This window comes from Furipterus horrens, unplaced genomic scaffold, assembly GCF_987537825.1.
Source record: "Furipterus horrens unplaced genomic scaffold, mFurHor1.1.pri manual_scaffold_13, whole genome shotgun sequence".
Classification (NCBI taxonomy): domain Eukaryota; kingdom Metazoa; phylum Chordata; class Mammalia; order Chiroptera; family Furipteridae; genus Furipterus; species Furipterus horrens.
The window spans coordinates 33,586,636-33,609,208 of NW_028327183.1; the positions used below are offsets into that span (position 1 = coordinate 33,586,636).

General features: G+C 42.0%; 1 protein-coding gene and 1 pseudogene across 3 annotated transcripts in view; both read left to right on the plus strand.

Annotated features, from left to right (window-relative positions):
- Nucleotides 1-1,331: 1,331 nt before the first annotated feature.
- LOC149994441 (large ribosomal subunit protein eL34 pseudogene) lies at nucleotides 1,332-1,873 on the plus strand (annotated as a pseudogene).
- Nucleotides 1,874-8,967: 7,094 nt separating this feature from the next.
- GPATCH1 (G-patch domain containing 1) overlaps nucleotides 8,968-22,573 on the plus strand; it is a 40,263-nt gene continuing 26,657 nt past the window's right edge. For all 3 annotated transcript variants that reach the window (XM_090260396.1, XM_090260398.1, XM_090260399.1), the window contains exons 1-4: nucleotides 8,968-9,058; nucleotides 15,148-15,282; nucleotides 18,820-18,905; nucleotides 21,925-22,085. In XM_090260396.1, coding sequence (XP_090116522.1) covers nucleotides 8,986-9,058; nucleotides 15,148-15,282; nucleotides 18,820-18,905; nucleotides 21,925-22,085 — 455 coding nt within the window. In that variant the 5' untranslated portion in view covers nucleotides 8,968-8,985. The remainder of the gene's footprint in view (nucleotides 9,059-15,147; nucleotides 15,283-18,819; nucleotides 18,906-21,924; nucleotides 22,086-22,573) is intronic.

Here is a 22,573-nt window from a genome sequence, read left to right on the forward strand (position 1 = left end):
ACACAGAGTCCCAAACAAGCTAGACCCAAAGAGGACCACACCAAGATACATCATCATTAAAATGCCAAAAGTTCAAGATAAAGAGGGAATCTTAAAAGCAGCGAGAGAAAAGCAGAGAGTTACCTACAAAGGGGTACCTATAAGACTTATCAGCTGATTTCTCAAAAGAAACTTTGCAGGCAAGAAGGAACTGGCAAGAAGTATTCAAAGTGATGAATAGTAAGGACCTACAATCAAGATTACTCTATCCAGCAAAACTATCATTTAGAATGGAAGGAGGGATAAAGTACTTCCCAGACAAAGTAAAGCTAAAGGAATTCATCATCACCAAGCCATTATTATATGAAATGTTAAGGGGGCTTATTTAAGAAAAAAAGAAGAAGATCTAAACTATGAACATTAAAATGACAACAAATTCAGAACTATCAACAACAGAATCTAAAAAAATAAAATAAATAAAAAACTAAGCAAAGAACCAGAATAGGAACAGAATCATAGGTATGAGGATCATTTGGAGGGTTATCAGCTGGGAGGGGGAAGGGGGAGAAATGGGAGGGTGGTATGTGAAGGGATTAAGAAGCATAATTGGTTGGTACAAAATAGGCAGGGGGCTGTTAAGAACAGTATAGGAAAGGGTGAAGCCAAAGAACTCACATGCACAAGCCATGGGCATGAACTAAGGGGGTGGGATTTGGGGAGGGGTTGTGGGTACTGCATGGAGAAGGGCAAAGGCAAAAAAATTGGAACAACTGTAACAGCATAATAATGTATACTTAAAAAAAAAAAAAAACTCAGAAAGTAGGATTATGGTCTGCTTCAATTATTAACCTTTGTTTTTTTTTTTTGTTTCCATACAAATGCCTATTATTAAATACCTGATTGCTTGTTTACACAATATAGGCCTAACTGGGAGCCTAATCTGCATCACTGCCTCCTGAAATGAGACACAGCTGGTTAACTAAACTAACCTATTCTCTCTTTTTTAATTTTTTTTTTATTTTATTTTGAGAGTACCTTTATTAAATCTAGGGACAGTGAAACAAGGAAAGGCTTAGGAAAAAAGAAGCAAGAGGAGAGAACCATGGCCAGGCTGCTGTTGGCTCACTGAAAAGTCAGAGAAAGAGGGCCTTGGAGACAGGTTCAGGGGCTTTGCTGCATGCAATTCCCCTGGTTGCAAGTCTCATGGGGGCCTCCATATATTTTTTTTAATGTCTCAGAGAAGAGCACAGGCACACTCCAAGGAGTATGCCCAAACTGACCTGCTCTTGAAACTGAGATTGTTTACGTTTTTCCTTGTTTTTCTCCAGGGACAGTGTCTACGGACACTCAGAATGGTTCAGTGTTTGACACCAATGGAGGCTGTTCTACAATATAGCCTCTAACAAAAGAAGGCTGTCCCAAACCTCTGGTAATAGCATAGTTTACCGTTATACCAAGAAGGTTGGGAAAGCACTGAAATCTGCTAGTGATGTGTGCCTAAACCGACACTGTGGAGTTCCTACCATGAGACCTAAAGTTCAAATGAGGTTGTCTAAAATGAAAGAACAACTCTGGCTGAGTAGCTCAGTTGGTTAGAGCAACCTCCTGATATGCCAAGGCTGTGGGTTCAATCCCTGGTCAGGGCACGTACAAAGAGCAACCAATGAATGCATAATAAGTATGTGAAACAAAAAAACTGATGTTTCTTTCTCTTCCCTTCCTCTCTAAATCAGTGAATACAGATAAATAAAATGAAAATACATTTCAGCTGATCCTATGGTGGATCCATGTACGTGCTAACTGTGTCTGTGGTAGGACCAAGCATGCTTTCCTTATTGAAGAGCAGAAAATCATTGTGAAAGTGTTGAAGGCACAAGCATAATCAGAAAGCTAAATTAAAAAGAAAAGCTGTTTTGAATAATATAAACAAAACAAAAATGCACAAACAAAAAGACAAACTGATTTAACGAGATATAGAACAATGCATCAACCTGGTCTCTGACATGTGAAAATTCTCATATGTAGTTTTGAAGGTGGGACTGGGGGAAGCAGTCTGCCACCCCAAAATATGCCTCTTTGTTACAGAACCCCTGGGCAGCTCCAATTGAAAACAAACCTACAGGCTCTTTAGTTAGGGGCCCGATTGCCCACCGCCAAAATTATAACTCTCCATACCAGAGTTTAGTGAAAAGAAAAAGAATTGTTTATTTAACAGTTATATAGATTTAGTTATTTGTGGGTTTCTGTTGTTAAGTCTTATGTTCTTTAAAACACCCATAAACACGTAACCTTGCCTCCCCCCTACCAAACCAGGCTAGCTTTAGAAAAGTTAGAGAAACCGTTTCCCTGCTTTCCAAACACAGTTCAGCTTTACCAGCAGCTGCCAGTCACTATTCTGATTGGGGAGGTCCTTTCTGTGCTGTGGTGCCCTCCAGCTCTCAATGCAGAACCGCCTGGAATCTCAGCCTCCTTGCAAACTGCCTTCTTCCTGCAAATCGCATGGATCTCCTCTCCTCAAAACCGCATGGCGAGAGCCTCTTAAAGCAGCCTGGAGACCCCTTCTCCAAGCCACATGGAGAAGGCCCCTTCACCAAGCCACGTGGAGGGAGCACACAAGAGAGCGAGAGAGCGAGTGAGAGAGAGAGAGAGCTAAAATGTCCGCAGCTGCTTATAGATCCCTGACTGCGTCCTCTGACTCAGTAGGCGTTGCAAACAGTTCTGACCATTCACAGAAACCCACGCAGGTTCTGTGTGCTTTATCCATACCATCCCCTGGTTCAAAACTCCTCCCATCTACCTGAGGCTTTGGATTCATTAAAGCCATTTTGCATAAGAAAGATACTAGCCACCAGCTTCAGGCATGTGGAGGCATTCTAAAAGCTGCTTACTTCTCCCCATCCCCCAGCGGCAAACTCTGGGGATTTTTGGACTCCCCCGTTTCTGTAACATCTTTGGGATATTGGTTATTTTAGGCTGGCTAATTTTAAGAAAGAGCAGACATGGGAGAAGCTCAGAAATACGAGTAGGAGTCACCCTTTGTAAAAAGACATTTACATTTGTAGGGATTTTCCTCAGTGTACTACTGAAAGAAACAAGGACGTAGTGACTCCCAAACCAGTAGAAAGTCATTAGTAACAAAGGGCAAATGTAATTAAAGGGTCTTAAGGGCAAATGTAATTAGAGGATCTCTGAGAAGGGAGTTGACAGTATTAGCATATTTACAAATCACAATAGGGGCATTTAGATGATCAGTTAGATTGTAACTCCAGAGTAACCAGTAATGGAGAAACAGGGAAGAAGGAAAGCGGTGGAGGGGCTAATCGACTTAGGGTGGGGAAACTAATCAATTTCACTTTAGGGTGCCAATTTCACTCTAGGGTGGGGCACTTTACTATAAAACCAGATTTCTTTGTCTACTTTGCTTGCACATTCTTCTGGCTGAGGGTGCTCCTGACTCTGCAGACTCGCGAATAAATGCCTCGCTTTGCTGCTCAAGTCCTGTGTCCCGATTTTTATTGTGAGCATTTCTCACACTACTATTCTGCCTTCACTATCAATAGAGAAGCCATGAGCTTAAATCTGCTAATAATCTTACCCTTGCTTCCTGTTCTCTTTCTGGTAAGTTCCCATAACCAACTCCACCCCAAACTCCTTTTGTCTTTAGCTGAAGGTGGTATTTAAGGTGAATGGCTTCTGCCATTTTGGTGAGTTACTCCATTACTCTGGGTCTCTCCCATGTATCCAGGAAGTATAGATTTTATTAAATCTTAATTTGTTTTCCTCCTGCTAATCTGTCTCATGTTAATTTTATTAGATCAGCCAGAAGAACTTCAAAGGGTAGAGGAAAAATTTTCCTCCCTGACACCATTGACTGTAGAATGGATAAATTGTGGCATACTAACATAATAGAGTTTACAAAATGAAAGTAAATTCTATTACAAGCAACAAGTATGTTGTGAGCAAAATATTTTGTGCACAAAAATATTGTTGAGCAAAAGAAACCAGATAAAATGATAAAATACTGTGTGGTTCTATAAAAACAAAAAAGATTTTATTTATTTTTGGAGAGATGGGAAATGAGGAAGAGCGGGAGAGAAACAGTGATGTGTGAAAGCTATATCAACCAGTTGCCTCTCACATGCCCCCAACTGGGGACCTGGCCCACAACCCAGGCATGTGCCCTGACAGGGAATTGAACCTCCAAACTTTTGGTTCCCAGGTTGGCACTTAAGCCACTTAGCCACACCAGCCAAAGGTAGAAGGGGTTTCTAAATATGTCATGAGTCACCATCTCACAGCCAGTACTCATGTGTGGACCATAAGGAAGAAATTCATGTTCTTATCTGCAGTTTCCTGATAAGATTCTGAGATTTGTGCCTTCTTGCATATCTGAATAAGAAAGGAAGGGTACGTGGTGTTCCAGTTGTGAAAATGTCAGAATGTCCATACCTATAAATAATTTTTTTGTAAGATTTTGTTTGAGCCAAACTGATGACAATTGCTGAGAAGCAAGCTCTCAAATGCTCCAGAGAATGAGTTTTGCAGGTCCTTTTATCTTTTTGGAACTAAGGAGGTTGGGTTCCAAGAGCCAGGATCCCAAGAAACAGAAAATGGAATCTGCCAATCTCTTAAGAGTTGGATGTAGGAATTGTTTTATTGTTGCTTTCACTACGTTCTTTTTAAATGTTTTATTAAATTTACCAGGGTAACATTGGTTTATAAAGTTATATAGGTTTCAGGTGTACAATTCTATAATACATCATCTGTATATTGTATTGTGTGTTCACCATCCCAAGTCACATCTCCTTCTGATGGGGGACTCAAATGTTGGAAAATTTTAGTTTCAAGTAAAAGCTAATAAGCTTAATAACCAATGAATGTAAAAAGCTATTATTTTAGGAACTGGAGGTATGACCCACCTTGATTCCAGGAAACCTAAGCAGTTCTACCTTTGTGCCTCAGGAGGACTGCAAGCAATCAAGATGGTATCTGAGCCATTGTACTCCAGGGTGAGGTGACCACCACCTACAGCACAAGGGCCCCCACCCAGGACACAGATGAATGAATGCTGAAGCTTTTATCCTATTAACCTTTTCCCTGAATTCCAAACCCCTTACCTACACTTTTCTTCTTATAAAAGGGGGCCATTTATAATGGAATTTAAGACAGTCTGTTAGGATACAAAGCGCCCATAAAGATTCAATCCTTTCTCTGCTTATTGGGTCTGGTAGATGACAGGCAGCATGGACACAGCTTTTCTGGTTTCACTTCTGCCACCATTTAGCTCCCTTCACCCTCTTCTACCTCCCCCTCATCTCCTGTGCGTTCACTATATTCTTCTGGTCAAGCTGTCATGGAGGCTAGATTCAAGAGGAGGACATAGATGCCACTTTTTTTTTTTGGAGTTTCAGTGGGCTTTTATTGAGATATATTAACAAAAAACAAGATTTTATCATAGTCATCTTTCCTGAACTTTATAAACTCAGCAGAGACCCTGGTCCATATGTGCACATATAACATAACACATTCTGATAAAAACAAAAAGCCCCACTGGAACACTTACCAATGAACAGAAAGCCAATTTTCCCTTTCCCAGAAAGTTTTCAGAATTTTGAGTTCCCAGTGTTCACTTCTCAGTGGAACTGGTCCCTTGTAGCTAGGGACAATGAAATTCTACCTCATTTTTATTGAACAAAATTTTTTTTCAGGTTTTAGTTTTCTTTCAGAAAAGAGAATAGTGACTTAGTTTTCTCCAGGCAACCCTCCCCACAACATTGATTAAAATATGGTAGTCTGTATCTTAATAACACAGCCCTGTTCAGTATTATCTACTGATAGACTCCACTTCTTACTATTAGAGAGAGGGGAAGGGAGGGAGAGAAACACCATTGTGTGGTTGCCTCTCACACACCCTTAACTGGGGACTTGGCCTCACAACCCAGGCATGCGCTCTTGTAACAACCCATGGGCTGCCTCGATTGAAACAAAACCCACGAGCTCTTCAGTTATGAGGGGCCTAATTGCTTGCTGCCAGAAGCATAAGTCAAAGCCAGAGTTTGGTGAAAAGAAAAAGAATTGTTTATTTAAAGGTTATAAAGATTTAGATTATTGGTGGATTTCTGCCATCAAGACTTATTTTCTTTAAAACACCACAAACACATAGTTCTGTGCCCCCTGCCAAACCAGGCTAGTTTTAGAAAAGTCAGAGATACAGTTTTCCCATTTCCCAGACACAGTGCAGTTTTACTGGCAGCTCCCAATCATTTGAGCCTGACTGGGGAGGTTTTGCCTGTGTTGCGGTGCCCTCCAGCCCTTAATGCAGAACGGCATGGAGTTCCCAGCGTCCTTGTAAACTGCATGGATCTCTCCTCTCTATAAATTGTGTGGTTCTCCTCTCCAAAATGGCTGCCACCTTATTTTTAAATCCCTGGCTGCGGCCTGAGACATATGGGTGTGGTAACCAGTTCTGACCATTCACAGAACCTTGCACAGGCCCTGTATGATCTTTCCTCACCATTCCATGGTCAACCCCCCCCCCACCCTGTGCCCCCAATCTCCTTGGTGCCTTGGAAGAACAAAACCATTTGCATAACTAAGACACTAGCTACCAGCAATAGATATGCAAAGGCATCTTGAAAGCTGTCCCCGTCCTCCATCCCCCAACAGCAGGCTCTGGGGATTTGTGGGGGACCTACTCTGAATCGATGACCCTTTGGTTTGCAGGCCAGCACTCAATCCACTGAGCTACACCAGCAAGGGCAAGACTATTTCTTGATGGTGTAAGGGACAAAGAAGCCAGTGACTCCCAAACAAGTAGGAGATAATTAACAGATGAATCATGGAAAAGGGGCGAGGAAATGACATTCCACAACTCTTCACACATATCTATGAGATGAAAAGGAGGAAGATTGTCATCACTAAACACAGAGAAATGGGAAGATGTAGCTAGATAACTTTGCAAATAAGTTGGAGATAGACCTATAACTAGATTACCTTTAGTTAATCATATCTTTAGTTAAGTAGTTATGCCCTGGCTGGTTTGGCTCAGTGGATTGAGCGTCGGCCTGCGAGCTAAGTGTCGCTGGTTCGATCTTCCAGTCAGGGCACATCAGAGAAGGAAAACTCTGACTCCAAAAAACCTCCGCTGCCTTGCGGCATACCTCTTCAGGGGAAAGGCTAAGGGAGTAAACCCCGACAGAAAACCCGGAGCCGGAGTCCCTAAGGCGGTTTGACGTTGTAGTCAACACCGGCAACTCCTGCGGCGCACCTGAAGCCAAGCTGTATTGACTCGTCTTTCCCTTGGACCCTTCAGCTGCGAAGAGAGGGGGGGTCTGCTGCATGGGCAACAGCAGACCCTCCATATCACCCTGCCCAGGCTCTGTAGCTTCAGCTTCACTGGAGAGGACACTCCAGCGTCATCGCAAGATGTCGATTCAACACGGGAGGAGACAGATACCGTGTCACTCCCGAGTCGGACTGCACAACCATTCTCGGCGGTGCAGATAGACTCTTAAGAAGCTACACCATCGTCTCTCAAGACGGACGGCTGCCGACGACGAGTTAAGTAGTTCATCACGTTAGGGAGGGGGAGCTAACCACATTAGTATAAAACCAGTTTACTTTGTCTACTTCAGGTGCACATGCCCCTGGCTGGCTGTGCATCCAACTCTGCAGACTCGTGAATAAACATCTTGCTTTGCTGCTGAAGTCCTGTGTCCCGGTGTTTTATTGTGAGCATTTCTCACAATGGGAGACTTGTCAAACAATTTTGAGGCTGTGTCTTAAAACCTGTATTGTTTTTAACTTTTGTTTTTTAAAGTCATGTAACCATGACTTATTTTATTTGTTCATTCTTGTTTTCAAAATTATTTGAGTGCTTACTAACTGCTAATCACTATCCTAAGCTCTGAGGATACTGCAAAGAAAACAAACACACAAAACTTGATCCAAATCTATGTTCTTGTGGAGCTTACATTACAGCAGAGAAAGACAATAGATATAATAAAGTAAATCCAATTATATAGTGTGTTAAAGAGAATAAGTGTCGTGGGAAAAATATGAAGTAGGGTAAGGGGGATGGGAAATGTAGCAGAGATTGTTTTTAAAATAGGGTTAGAGAAGGCTTCACTGAGAAAGTAACCTGGGGGACGCATATTCAAGCAGAATATGCTGCCTGTGGGAACAGTGACTACAAAGGCCTTGAGGTCAGATGTGCCTGGAGTGCTCAAGAACAGCGCCACTTCCAGTAATGCCGATTCAGAAAGTCGGGGGTAGGAGAGGTGGGATAGACATTTTAACAACGTTCTAGTGATTGACTCACATAGCTTTCTGACCCTCGTTTTGAAAATTTAGGCTTCCAGACCTGGTTTTCAGTTCAGCCTCACCCCTTACTAGCTGGGCTTCATTTTTCTCTTCTGTAAAAAGTTTTGAGGTGGGATAACAGCACCCCATTTGACGTTTGTTTCCTTGGGTTCAGTAAGGGAGCTCTCAGCACCCCCCGCCCACCTCCCAACAACCTTTTGTTTGTCTGCTTGCTTTTTCTTTCCTTTTTCTCGTTTTTCTTTCTCTTTTCAGGTGTTTCCTTTTTCTTCCCCAACCTCTCTCCTTACCCCTTTCTCTTTCTCCTATTCTTTTATTCTCTTGTTTATTTTTCTGTTTGATCAATTGTTGTCCGGAGCTACCTTAACCATGATCATGGAGATTTCCGCGTCTGTGAATCTCTCCAGAGGTCTGGAATGGGACCCACTTAAGCGACCCTAAGAGTGAGTGAGTGAGTAAGTGTGTGCGTGCGCGTGCTGGAAGCACAGGTGATTTCCCGGCAGGTGGCGGGTGGGACGGCGTGGGATCTGTGTTTGCTGGCGAGCCCGCCCGGTGGCCGGACCGTTGCGTGATTTCCAACTCCTCTCAGCAGCCTCGCAGGCTTAGGTTTGAAGAGCATGAAGAGCGGAAGGCTTTTGGTCTGTCGAGGCCGCCGTAGCGAGGGGGCGGAGCCCGGAAGGCAGCAGAATGGCGGCGTTGGATAGTGACAGCGACGAGGACTTGGTCAGCTATGGGACAGGCTTGGAGCCGCTGGAAGAAGGTGTGGACCTTTAGAAAACAGATTGGGGGCCCAGGATTCGAGGCGAAACGCATAACCCTGTGCCGGGCCTTGGCTGGCCCCGGGGCCAAGACTCCTCACTCCGGGCGCTGGGAACAGAGATGATAGACGCGTGCGCGGAGCTTTCGGGATGCTCACGTTCTGAAGGGACAGATGAGAGACCAGGGGGGAATGGGAAATAGGAAAATGACGAAACAAGCTCGTGTGAGAGCGTTCTTTGGGGCTATCAGGCAATGTCTTCACTAGGAGAGGACGTTTGAGCTCAGACTTAAAACGAAGGAACCAACTGTACGGAGATCTGGAGAGAAGAGCTTTTCAGGCAGAGAACAAGTGCCAAGGTTCCGAAGTCGGAGCCAGTTTGGCACATTGAGGGACAGGCAGGAGTGGTGTCGGTAGAGCAGAGAGTTTGGGTTTCTATACGAAGTGTGGGAGAGTCATTGGGGGATTTACACAAGTGAGAGATGTATATTTTAAAGATTAATCTATAGGTTTTTCAGAATAGGCGTCGGGCAAGAGTGAAGAAGGGAGATCAGCAAAAAGAGGTCGGGAGATGCTAATGGCTTGGACTGGAGTGTTAGCAGTGGCGGTGGTGAGCAGTGGCCTGGGTCGAGCCCTGCTTTGAAAGCAGAGCTGACTAGATTGACTGGTGGAATGTAGTGGAGGGCAACATGAAGCAAGGTTCTCTACCATGTTTCGGGTCTGATCTATTTAATGATTTGATTTGTTCAGCAAAATATGTACTGAATACTCAGTAAGGACTGATGGCAGTGCTGCCTGTGGGAATGACAAAGGAAGCATGGTGGGCTAAGAGTTACTTGCAGACCCCCTTTGGAGAGATCTTTTCCTACCCCGACCACATCCTGCCAGGTGGTTGTATTTTTGACATTTCCACTGATGACCCTTTTATTCCCTAAGAAGAGTTCTAAACATTAGAAACTTCAGCTGGATACTGGCCCTGCTTATATCCTCTGCTTACAAAAGACAGGATAACACTAGTCTCCTGAAAACCTTTTATGCGTTTGAAGACAACCTTTGAATTTCTTTTAACACATCTCTGTATCACTCTTAACATCTTCAGTTCTCTGATACATTCATTTTAAAGTCCTCCACCCTGATCTGTTAAATCCTTTCTCCAAGTATGGGACCAGAATGTGGGTAGAGCAGGGCTCGCACTAGTGTGTCCTTCATTCTACACTGTATTTCTTTAATGCAGCCTAAGATTACATTAGCTTTACTGACACATACATCACTCCATGATCTCCAATGATTTGTTGACAAAGATCCTTTGTCGACCTGTTTAGAAACGTCCAAGCCTGTAGAGCATTTTTAAGAGTTTGAGTTTGTTTGAGCCAAACAGAAGATTTGCCTGGAAGCAACATCTCAACAGACTAAGAAAAATGCTCCCCAAAATGACAGTTTAAAGTGTTTTTAAAAACATGCATCTTGAATTGAGCAGGGGACCTAAGGAAGATTAAATGAAAGTGGGAGAAAGCAAGGGGGGATTGGATTACAGGGTAGCTAACAAATTTTGTGCTCCCTTGAGGATGGTTACACCTCTGACGGGTCTGTAAAAGAGGATTACTTTGGCTTTGCAAAGGTGTATTAACCTAGATGCATCAGAACAATGGATAGGGCTTGTTTAAGGCAAAGATAAATCTTTTTAAAAGATTTTATTTACTCATTACTTTTAGAGAGAGGAAAAGGGAGGGAGGAAGAGAAACATCGATCGGTTGTTTGGTTGTCTTCTCGCATGACCCCAACTGGGGACCTGGCTGGCTCTGCAGGCATGTGCCCTGATGGGGAATCAAAACCCTAACCTTTCTGTCTGTGGGATAACGCCCAACCCACTGAACTACACCAGTCAGGGTGGCAAAGATAAATCTTTTTCTAAAAATGTTATGTGCCTGTGGTGTGACTGCCTACCATGATCTGTCTGTTAGGAATTTTATGATCAGCTCTCTCTGTGAGGTCACTGGGTTTGTCAGATTTATTGCAGAACTTCTTTTTCACCTGCCAGACAAAAACACGAGGTTCACAAGAGCAAAGCTATGTGATGGTAGGAAATGACCTATACAAGCTAACAGGGAAACTCGAGAAGGCAGCCTGGGATCCTTTGACAACTGGTTAGATTGGGCTATGCTGAAAAAGGACAAGGGTTAAACATACATGGGTGGTGCTTATTACAACCATGTTAGGCAGCTCTTCACATCCATTCTATATTTCTGGTCTCACAGTTGTTTCCTTGTGAGTGACATATTGTATTGTATGTAAGGCATCAACTACTTAACCTATATTTTTCTAATTCTTCCTGTTTTGATGTTGCACAAAATCTGAAATGAAGCCTAATGGTCTAACCTTTCTTTGAAAGTGGAAGGGACATTTAATTTGTAGATATTTTTTTCCTCACCTAAAATCATCCTTTAACTTCTCACTTAGAAATTTTTGAGGATTGATTCATTGTTTCCTAAGCACTTTGAAGTTTAAATGCACTCGAGTACATTTTACATTATAACATACTAGACCAATAATAATTTTTACTTCCTACTTTGAAGTTTTAGTGACAGGTTAGACAAATGTTGTTAGAGGAAGGACTCCGATCCTTAAAATTGCCGGCCCTGATAGAAAGGCGTGTTGGCTGCACTGTCACACATAGACCCATAGACACATGTGCCCTCTGGCCTGGAAGGAGGGGGCCACCAGTACTTACCTACTCTTTCCTTAGACACTTTCACTTGGCTCTAGATTCTCATAGAGAATGCATGCATATTAATATTAGGACATTTTTTCTCCTCTTTGAAGCTGTGACTCTCCCACGTAGAACTACCTGTGGCTCCCATCACCCACAAGACCATGTTCAAGGCCCTCTGTGCGATCTTCCCTTCTGATTTCATCTGTCATTCCTTCCCTGCCCTGTAGTCAGATTAGACTGCTTTCTCCAAATATCTGACATTACCCTTTTAGGCCTCTTGTGTTCCTATCTGCAGCTATCAAATTCTGCTCCTGACTAGGAGACTGATATTGTGGTCCTTACACATTGTCAGAGGAGTTCCTATACGTGCAGGTCTCCTCTGCGGGACTCTGGGCACCTTGGGAGCAGGGACGGAGTTGTGTTTAGTTTTCCCTTCCCAGGGTCTAGAACAGGGCTGCTTCTATGGGAAGGTGCTCAGTAAACTTGGTTAAGGATGAGTGAAGCATATAGTATGGGTGGCATCCCTGGCTTGGAGGCAGAGTTGAGATCTGGTTTCAGCTTTGTGCTTATTAGTTGTGGCCCTCCAGGCAGTTACTTAAAGCATCCTTATCAGAGAATGATAAATGAGATAATGTGTGTGACAAGAAGGAATTAGTTGTTATTAGTAGAAATAATTATAATAGGCCCTGGCTAAAATGCCCCCTTCCCCCTGGAGTTTTCCATGCTGTGGTTAGAGGTGGCGCCTCCTCAGGAACCCTGTGGTTGGCCCTTATCATCTGCTGCCACAGTAGTTGTCTGCAGAACTTATCTCCCTTTCCAGATCAGAAGCACCTGGAGAACAGAGCAAGAACAGCACCTAGCACTGGCAGGACCTGCCCTCTCTGACCTTAACCCGGTGGCTCTCAGTTGGGGGTGATTTTGCCCCCTAGGGGGCATTTGGCAATATCTGGAGACATTTTTGGTTGTCATGCTGGGGGAGGGGGAGTTGCCACTGTCATCTAGTGTTACAGGCCAGGGATGCTGCTAAACATCCTACAGTGCACAAGACTGTTCCTCACAACAAAGAAATATCTAGTACAATTGTCAATGGGTGCTAAGGTTGAGAAACTGCCTTAGCCAAGAATCATACCAGGTGCACATACCGCAATGAAGTGTGTGTACTGCATTTCTAAGAAATGGTGAAAATCTTGGATTGTGGGTCCTAAATTGTAATTCAGTTCTTTAGCGTGAACTGAAATTGTAGCTGATATTACCTCAGCTTTGCTAAGACCAGGCCCTGTTCTTAGCTCTCTGCATATGGTATTTAATCCTCAGTACTGCTCTACAAGGTGGGCTCTGTTCTAATTTTGTAGTTTTGGTGCTTAAGCCTTATGGAGATCAAGTAACTTGCCCAACTTCACAGAACTAGCAAGTAATAGGGTAAGGGTATTTGATTTCAGATCTCCTGGTCTTCAGAACCTGAGCTCTTGACTACTATACTGTGAATAATACTCCAAAAATGACCTTAGAGACCTCATAAGCTACAAGATTTTTTTTTTAATGTAATAATTTAAGACAATGAGACTGGAATGTCTTTACTTTTTGTTCCATCTTCCAGAAGTAGTAACTGGTTTAATTATTGAAGTAACAGGTACACATGCACTTTAGGACACATCTTGCCTATTGTACTGAATAATAATAATAACAGCTAGCACTTTAAAAGTATTTATTGTATGTCCCTCTTCTTGCTAAGCACTTCACAAACATTCCTACTTAATTTGCATAACAGTTCTATAAAACAGTTATTACCATTAGTATCATCCCCATTTTACAGATTAGGAAATTGGGGCACAGAGACATTAAGATGACTAAAGTCCCAGTGGAGTTGGCTTTAAAATCGAGAATGCTGTGACTCTACCCTGTGCCTTTAACTATGGTACAACTTGCTTTCCATATTGAATGTTTGAAAGTAACTTGATGGTTACTTTTTATTTTAAATGGATTCAGAATTTTGAATTGGAGTTAATAAAATACATAGCACCTGAAACTTTAAACCTAAGGAATTTTTAAGACTAGGCTAAAATGTATTAAGTTCCTTTCTGCTTGTATAATGTAGCAACCGAGCCCCTATCAGCAAAATAGGAAAAGAAGTTTAAAGAAGAGTAACTATAGAATCAGAAGATTCCCAGAAATAAGGAAACTCTTAAGATTTGGGGAAAGTGAGCAGTACCAAAGGGAAAATTCTGGAGTCGGGGCTGCTATGAAGTTTTAAAAGAGATACAGAAGTGTTTCTTCTGTTGTGAACTTCTGCATGCCATGGACCAGCCCAGCAATTTCACTCCTTCACTGTCAACAGATTCCACTTCCATTTTATTGATTTGAATCCTCTTTGACCAATATAATTCAGTTTTCATAATGGAATTTAGTGGGAAAAGCAGGCCGTTTAAAAATCATTTTGTTTTTTAATTTTTTGAAATTGTTGCTCTATTACAGTCATTCCAATCCTCCCCACCCCTTGCTCTCCCCTGCCCCGCCCACTCCCTGCTCCCACAGTCAGTCACCACCCTATTGTCCATGGGCCATTTATACATGTTCCTTGACTAGACCCTTCCTCTTCTTTCTCCCCTTCACCCACTTCCCCTCTGGTCGCTGTCAGTCTGTCCCTTGTTTCCATGCCTCTGGTTCTATTTTGCTTGTTTGTTCATTAGGTTCCTCTTATAGGTGAGATCATATGGTATTTGTCTTTTGCCACCTGGCTTATTTCACTTAACATAATAGTCTCCAGATTCATCCATGCTGTTGTTAAAGGTAGGCTTGCTTGCTTTCTGCTGCGCAGTACTCCGTTGTGTAAACGTACCAGTTTTTTAATCCACTCATCTGCTGATGGGCACTGAGGCTGTTTCCAGCACTTAGCTGTTGTGAACAGCGCTGCTATGAACCTAGGGGCTCATAGGTTCTTTTGAATTGATGTTTTAGGGTTCTTTGGATATAATCCCTGCAGTGGGATCACTGGTTCAAAAGGCAGTTCCTTTTTTAGTTTTTTGAGGAAATTCCATACTATTTTCCACAGTGGCTGCACCAGTCTGCATTCCCAATAACAGTGCACTAGGGTTCCCTTTTCTCCACATCCTTGCCAGCGCAGACCATTTTTTACTAAAGCATTTCTCATATAAATAAGGGATATCTATAATTGTTTTAGAACTTTAAAGAAGCTTGGTAAAATTTATTGCTTCCTAAGCTATATAAGCTAGTAAAGCCTAGGAATAGCAACTTAATTAAAAATTATTGTATTTGAAGTTACAGGAAGTGAACAATTTATTACATTTAAGAAATGACATTTTCCTTAATTTTTTTCTGATCCACCATCCCCTTCTCTCTTTCTCATTCAAAATATATTTTTTAGGTGAAAGACCAAAGAAACCAATTCCTCTTCAGGATCAGACTGTCAGAGATGAAAAAGGAAGGTATAAACGGTTTCATGGAGCCTTTAGTGGAGGGTTCTCTGCTGGGTACTTCAACACTGTTGGCTCAAAAGAAGGTATGATTTTCCTATTTATAACTATTATGTTGCTAAAGCAAGTGATTGAAATATCACAACATTCTCACCTTCCCACCTTTATTTTTAAAAAAATCTTCTTGTAACATTTTAGTACTGTACATACATTGTATACTTTTGTGTTCTCTGAACATTTAGATTGTTTCCAGAGTCAGTGTATGTGTTGTTCATTGATTGCTATCTGAAGGTGAAAGATGTTTTTTTTCACTTAAAAAACAACAACCTATAACTGAATGATTAAATGATGATAATGACTTCTGTTTTATATTGCATCTTGCCATGCACAGAATACTCTCACACACATTCACTCAGGTAATTATTGTCTCACATGAGTCAGTAACTAAGGAGGACAGGTGTTACAGCTGCTTTGTAGTTGAAGCCACTGAGGATCAGAGCTGCTTTCCCCTGATATGGGACCAAGCTTTCACTTGTCAATACATGCTCTTGACCTGGAGAAAAATCCGTTAACTTTTTCACGTGGTGCAATATAATATGTTCTGCATTGATTAAAGTAATATATGTTTTTTAATGTTTTAACATAGAAACTGAAAGAAAATGGCTTAAATATCTCAGATATGAATAGAAGATGAACTGATTAACTCATGTAGGAATTATTCAGAATAAGATAGGACAGATTTTTGATATATATTTAAAAATAACTTGTAATATAGTCAATAATACTGTAATAACTATGTATGGTATCAGATGGGTACCAGACTTATGGGGGTATTACTTCATAAATTATATAAATGTCTATCCACTGTGCTGCACACCTGAAACTAATATAATGTTGTATGTCAACTGTAACTGGAAAATAAATTAATTTAAAAATAACTTGTACACAACAGTGGTATAAAAAGAAAAAAAGAAAAGTAGTACAAGAAAGAGAGAAAATAGTTGGGGTAAATAAGATGGTTAAAGTTCAATATCCAGAATGTGTAAAGATCAATTCAGGCCCTGAGCAGTGTGGCTCAGTTGGTTGGGTGTCATCCTGCACGGAGAGGGGTCCCAGGTTCGATTTGTGGTCAGGGCACATGCCTGGGTGGCGGGTTCAGTCCCTCATTGGGATGCGTACAGGAAGCAACCTATCAATGTTTCTCTCTTGCATTGATATTTCTCTCCCTCTTTTTCCCTCCCTTCCTCTCTCTCTAAAAATAAATAAAATCTTTAAAAAATAAAATAAAAGATCAGTTCAGTGGCCTGGCTGGGTTAAAACTTTGTCCCAATACACCAAAGTTGCTGATTAAAGCTTTGTCCCCGTACACCAAGGTTGCTGGTTCAATCCCCAGGCAGGGCACATACAAGAATCAACCAATGAATACATAAATAAGCAGAACAATAAATCAATGTTTCTCTCTCTCCCTTTATAAAGAAAAGAAAAAAAGGAACCAATGAATGCATAAATAAGTGGAATAACAAATCAATGTTTCTGTTTCTCTGCCTCTCCCCATTTCTCTTTTTCTCTAAAAATTCAATTAAAAAAAAAAAAAAAAGAAGAAGAAGAAGATCATGCCCTGGCTGGTGCGGCTCAGTGGATTGAGTGCTGGCCTGTGCATCAAAGGGTCACCGGTTCGATTCCCAGTCAGGACACCTGCCTGGGTTGTAGGCCAGGTTCCCAGCTGGTGGTGCTCAAGAGGCAACCACACATTGATGTTTCTCTCCCTCTCTTCCTCCCTCCCTTTCCCTCTCTTTAAAAATAAGTAAATAAAATCTTAAAAGAAAAGAAAAGATCAGTTCAGTGAGCAAACTATTTGAACAATTTACTCCAAATGAGATAGAAATACTGTATGGAATATTTAGCCTTATTAATAATATAGCAAATTAAGATAACTCGTCGTCGGCAGCCGTCCGTCTCGAGAGACGATGGTGTAGCTTCTTAAGTGTCTATCTGCACCGCCGAGAATGGTTGTGCAGTCCGACTCGGGAGTGACACGGTATCTGTCTCCTCCCGTGTTGAATCAACATCTTGCACTGTTAAAATAGTACACTTATTAAAATGTTTAAAATGACAGTAGGATCTGTGAAGAAAGAAGTTTATTACTATATTGCTGATTATTATAATTATGGCTGTGCTGTATGTTATAATTAAAAAGTAAGACCAGCTCATATGAGTAATCATGAAGATTGTGCCATGTTAATATACTGTAATATCTCTTTACCATTAGGAGTGACAGATTCAAGGACTATGCAGAAATAGGGCAAAGGCTATAGAAATCCAAAGTAGAGGAAGGTGCTGGGCCCAAGGTATTGCCCAAGCAGATCCTCACTCTCCTAGGGCATCAATCTCCCAGGTTGGCCCAGAAACCTGCTTTACCCATCTGCCAAGAATAAATCAGCCCCATACTCCTCAGCAAGACTTGTAGGATATCAGAAATGGGGAACAAGGGTGTTAGTTGTAGTACTCAGGTGTTTGATGGATTTGAGGGTCTGGTATGGCCATTGCCTGCCCTTAGACCAGCCAGGTTGAGTCCTTGGGCCAGGGCATTCTGAATGCTGTTTGCGTTGCTTCTGTAAATCTCTTTAGCCATCTTTTCTTGATTGACTAATGCACCTTGACATCTTTAATTCTTTCTTTCTTTCTTTCTTTCTTTCTTTCTTTCTTTCTTTCTTTCTTTCTTTCTTTCTTTCTTTCTTTCTCTCTCTCTCTCTCTCTCTCTCTCTCTCTCTCTCTCTCTCTCTCTCTCTCTCTCTCTCTCTTTCCTTCCTTCCTTCCTTCCTTCCTTCCTTCCTTCCTTCCTTCCTTCCTTCCTTCCTTCTCACCACTTGAGGATTTGATTTTATTGATTTTAGAAAGGGTAGGAGGGAGAGAGAGAGAGAGAAACAGTGATGTGAGAAAGAAACACTTATTGGTTGTCTCCCATATGTGCCTGACTGGAGGTCAAACCCACAGCCCATGTGTGTGCCCTGACCGAGGATCAAACTTGCAATCTTTTGGTGGACGAGACGATGCTCCAACAAACTGAGCCAACCAACCAGGGCTGTTGTTTCTCTTTTATTTGTTTTAATTTAAAATTAAAAATTTTTTATTGAACTTACTGAGGTGACATTGGTTAATAAAATTATACAGGTTTCAGGTGTACAGTTCTATAATTCGTCATCTGTATATTGTATTGTGTGTTCACCAGACACATTGTTTCTTTGATATGTCAATTTGTTAGTGTATGTTGCTGTTCTGCTGGTCTCAGAGTGGTCCTGCCTTTTAAGATGACCTTGCATCTTTCTGCTCAGATCTACCTGTGTTCCTTTCACAGGTTAACTTTCGATGTATAATTGATTTCACTTGGTTCCAGATTTTTATGGGGAAACCTCACTGTATCCACTAAGTTTTGACAATAGGGGATGGATATGGAGATTAATAAGTTTATGTGGAATAATTACAGCTATATGAGCAGTGGGATGGAAAGGAGCTAGGAGTTTGTGGTTATTGGGGCTTTCAAGTCCATACATGTTACTTAATTATTTAGTTATAAACCAAAATGCTACTTAGGATTGTAATGTTCTAAACTCTTTTCTTTCAAGGATGGACACCCGCTTCCTTTGTGTCTTCACGACAGAACAGAGCTGACAAATCTGTTCTTGGCCCTGAAGATTTTATGGATGAAGAGGTGGGTGTGCAGAACTTTACTTGCCAGTTAGCTTGTAGTTGGTTGTTGTAGCACCTTGTCCTTCCCCAGAAACTTCAACATATGATTTCCTCTTTGTATGTAAGGCTTTATCTTTTAAGTATTTGGACTATAGTACCCTGTACATCAATGGATTCTCATTCATCCACGTAGCATCTTATACTGGGCATAGTTTCTAAAGTCAAAAGTGTAGGCTAGAGTCATGTACTGGCATTTTTTGGAGATGTTACTTGTGGGTTTTGTTCCAGACCACTGCAATAAAATAATATGGGAATAAAGCATGTCATGTGAATATTTTGTTTTCCCAGTACTTATAAAAGTTAGGTTTACCAGTCAGGGCATATGACTGGGTTGCGGGCCAAGTCCCCAGTTGGGGGCGTGCGAGAGGCAACCATGTAGTGATGTTTCTCACCCTCTCTTCCTTCCTCCCTTCCCCTCTCTCTAAAAATGAATAAATAAATTTTATTTTATTTTATTTTTTTAAGGTTTTGTCCTGCGAGCCAAGTGTCGCTGGTTCAATTCCCTGTCAGGGCACATGACTAGGTTGCACGTCAGATCCCCAGTTGGGGGCGCAAGTGAGAGGCAACCGCACAGTGATGTTTCTCTCCCTCTCTTTCTCCTTTCCCCTCTCTCTAAAAATAAATAAATAAACAAACAAATAAATGAATAAATTATTTAAAAAGTTATGGTCATTACTATAGTCTATTAAGTATGCAATAACATTATTTCTTTTAAAAAAGTACATACTGTAATTTAAAAAATACTTTGTTTCTAAAAAATGTTAACCATTATCCGAGGCTGTTGGAAAAATGGCACCGGTAGACTTGCTCAATGTAGGGTAGCCACAAACCTTCAATTTTTAGAAAAATGAAATATTTGCAAGGGACAGTAAGGCAATGTGCAATAAAGTAAGGTATGCCTGTACAGGCACATTTACTTGAAAAAGCCCCAGCTGCCTCAAAAGTGAGGTATTCACTGAGCCAAGTCTGCAGCTTTCACAGTAGTTCATACACACTGCACTTTAAGGAACAGTGTGTGACTCGAGAAAGGAGTGAAAGGAAGCCTTGTGCAGGGATCTGGGCACATTGTTAAAGCAGCAATGACAGAAAACTTCCTAGGGGTGAATGGAGGCCAATGAGGGGGGTTCTAAAGTGGTCCTGCCGGCCTGCAGGGTGTGCTCCATTTTGTTTAAAATTAAACTCTTCTTAACTTAAAACCATGGATCCATTTGTAGTAAAGATGAAATAAAATAGTTATATCAGAACGCTTTAGGCTGCAGGTAAGAGGCAAGGGGTAATCCCCTTCCTATGTGACTAGCATAATCCATAAGGAAACATCTCCTGTAACAAGCGGCCCCAGATTTCCTTCTCAGTTATCTTCTGCATGTCAGCTTGTCCTTACACTAGGTCTCCTGGTTGCAGGGCGCTGCACGAGTCCCCAGGGACCCTCGATGACCTCATCATTCAGTGGAAGGAAGATTTTCTTCTTGGTATCTTTTCTTTAGATCAAGGAAACTGAATTTTCCCTCCCTACCATCTGCCTGGACATGCTCCTTCTTTTTATAATTTTTAAAATTATTTATTTTTAGAGGAGAAGGGAGGGAGGAAGGGTGAAACATCGATGTATGAGAGAGACATCGATCAGTTGCCTCTCACATGCCCACAGCCCAGGCAGGTGTCCTGACTGGGGAATTGAACCAGCGACATTTCAGTTTACAGGCTGGCACTCAGTCCACTGAGCCACACCAGCCAGGGCTACATACTCATTCTTAAAGCAAAGGAAATGGGATCAAAATGACTGGCATAGATAAGACATGAACTCCCGTTCCCTGCCCCTGCCCCACCCCAGCCCACACACACCAGGCACACCACTCTTGTGGTGCACGGTGGTGCAGAGGAAGGTGGGAGCCTGGACAATCTCAGGACTCTGTGAGGAAAGAGGAAGGGGCAATGGCTGTTGGACAGAGAGCCAACAGTAAATGCAAAGGCACTTAACTCAGGGCCTGGCACATAGGCACTCACGAAGGCTTGTTGGCTATGACTCAGATTTGCCCACTTCACACTGACGTATGAAATATTGCCTGAGAAGAATGAGGTCCTTCCTGTTTTCCTAGCTTGATAGTGCCCCTTGTGGCTCCACTGAGTAGCCACTACAGTATTCCCTCACTTATCGCGGGTATTACGTTCTAGAACCCACCCACCCCACCCCACCCGCGATAGGTGAAAATCCGCGAAGTAGGAAAGTTACATTTATTTTAGTATTTTTACATATTTTAAGGCTTTATAAACCCTTCCCACACACTTATAAACCGTTCCCAGTCCCTTATTAACCTTTCCCACTTCCTTATTAACCTTTTCCACACTTTTATAAACACTACTTATGTTCTTAAACATATTCTACACTCTTAAACTTACGTATACAGGACTGCAAAATCCGGTGATATAGTGAAAAATCCGCGATAAATAGTTAAATATAATATTTTTAAAAATCCCGTGATACAGTGAGGCCGCGATAAGTGAACTGTGATATAGAGAGGGACTACTGTATAATGCTCCTGTCCTTGGCCACGGGCCTTAACTCACGTGAGGGTTCTTTAGTAAGTGTGTAAAGTCAGCCGCTCCTCTGATCCCAAACTCAGTTTTGTAGTTTTAACTTTTTTTTTTTTTTTTTTTTTTAAAGAATGAAAGCTGCAGTTCTGTCTGGTGTGGCTCAGTAGATTGAGTGCTAGCCTGTGAACCAAAAGGTCACTGGTTCGATTCCTAGTCAGGGCACATACCTGGGTTGCAGGCCAGGTCCCCAGTTGGGGGTGTGCGAGAGACAACTGATCAATGTATCTCTCGCACAATGATGTTTCTTGCCCTCTTTTTCTCCATCCCTTCCCCTCTTTTTAAAAGTAAATAAATAAAATCTTTAAAAAAAAGAATTAAAGCTGCATGATGTATCATGTTTAATGACTTTACAGATAATGTAAGTAATTCTGTTTGAATTTTTTCTTTTTAAGGATCTTAGTGAATTTGGGATAGCACCTAAAGCGATTGTTACCACAGATGATTTTGCTTCCAAAACCAAAGATAGAATAAGAGAAAAGGCCAGGCAGTTAGCAGCTGCTACTGCCCCTATTCCTGGAGCCGCTCTGCTTGATGACCTCATAACACCAGCAAAGTGAGAAGAATTTAATTTTGAGTTTTCTGATCTTGAAATCACTGCTTTGCATACGTATGATGATCTTACTAAGGGAAAGATCCGTTGCAAGTGGGTCAAGCCGTCTTAGCCTCACTTGAGTGCAAAGGGGGGTTTTGCCCAAAGGGTCTTGCACTGTTGTTGCATGGAGTGCTCTAGATCTCCAGCCTCATTCTACTCTCTTGATCTGCATACCTCCTTGTTCTGCTCCTGGACATGTGGCCTGATGTGGCAGCCTCAGACCATCGTGGTTTCCCAGGCCATGTCTTGACAAGGACCATCTTGAGTCCCTATGTGCCCATTCTAAAGGCCCAGGAGAAGAGGCATCTGATCGACTTCCCCACGCCAGACATGCATCCCAAGTCCAGTCATCCAGTGCGTGTCCAGAGGGCCGGGCCATGCAGTTCTCACATGGATGGGGGAAAGGGCTCAGGCATGACAAGTATATGAGCTGGGCAGGAACTCAAAGG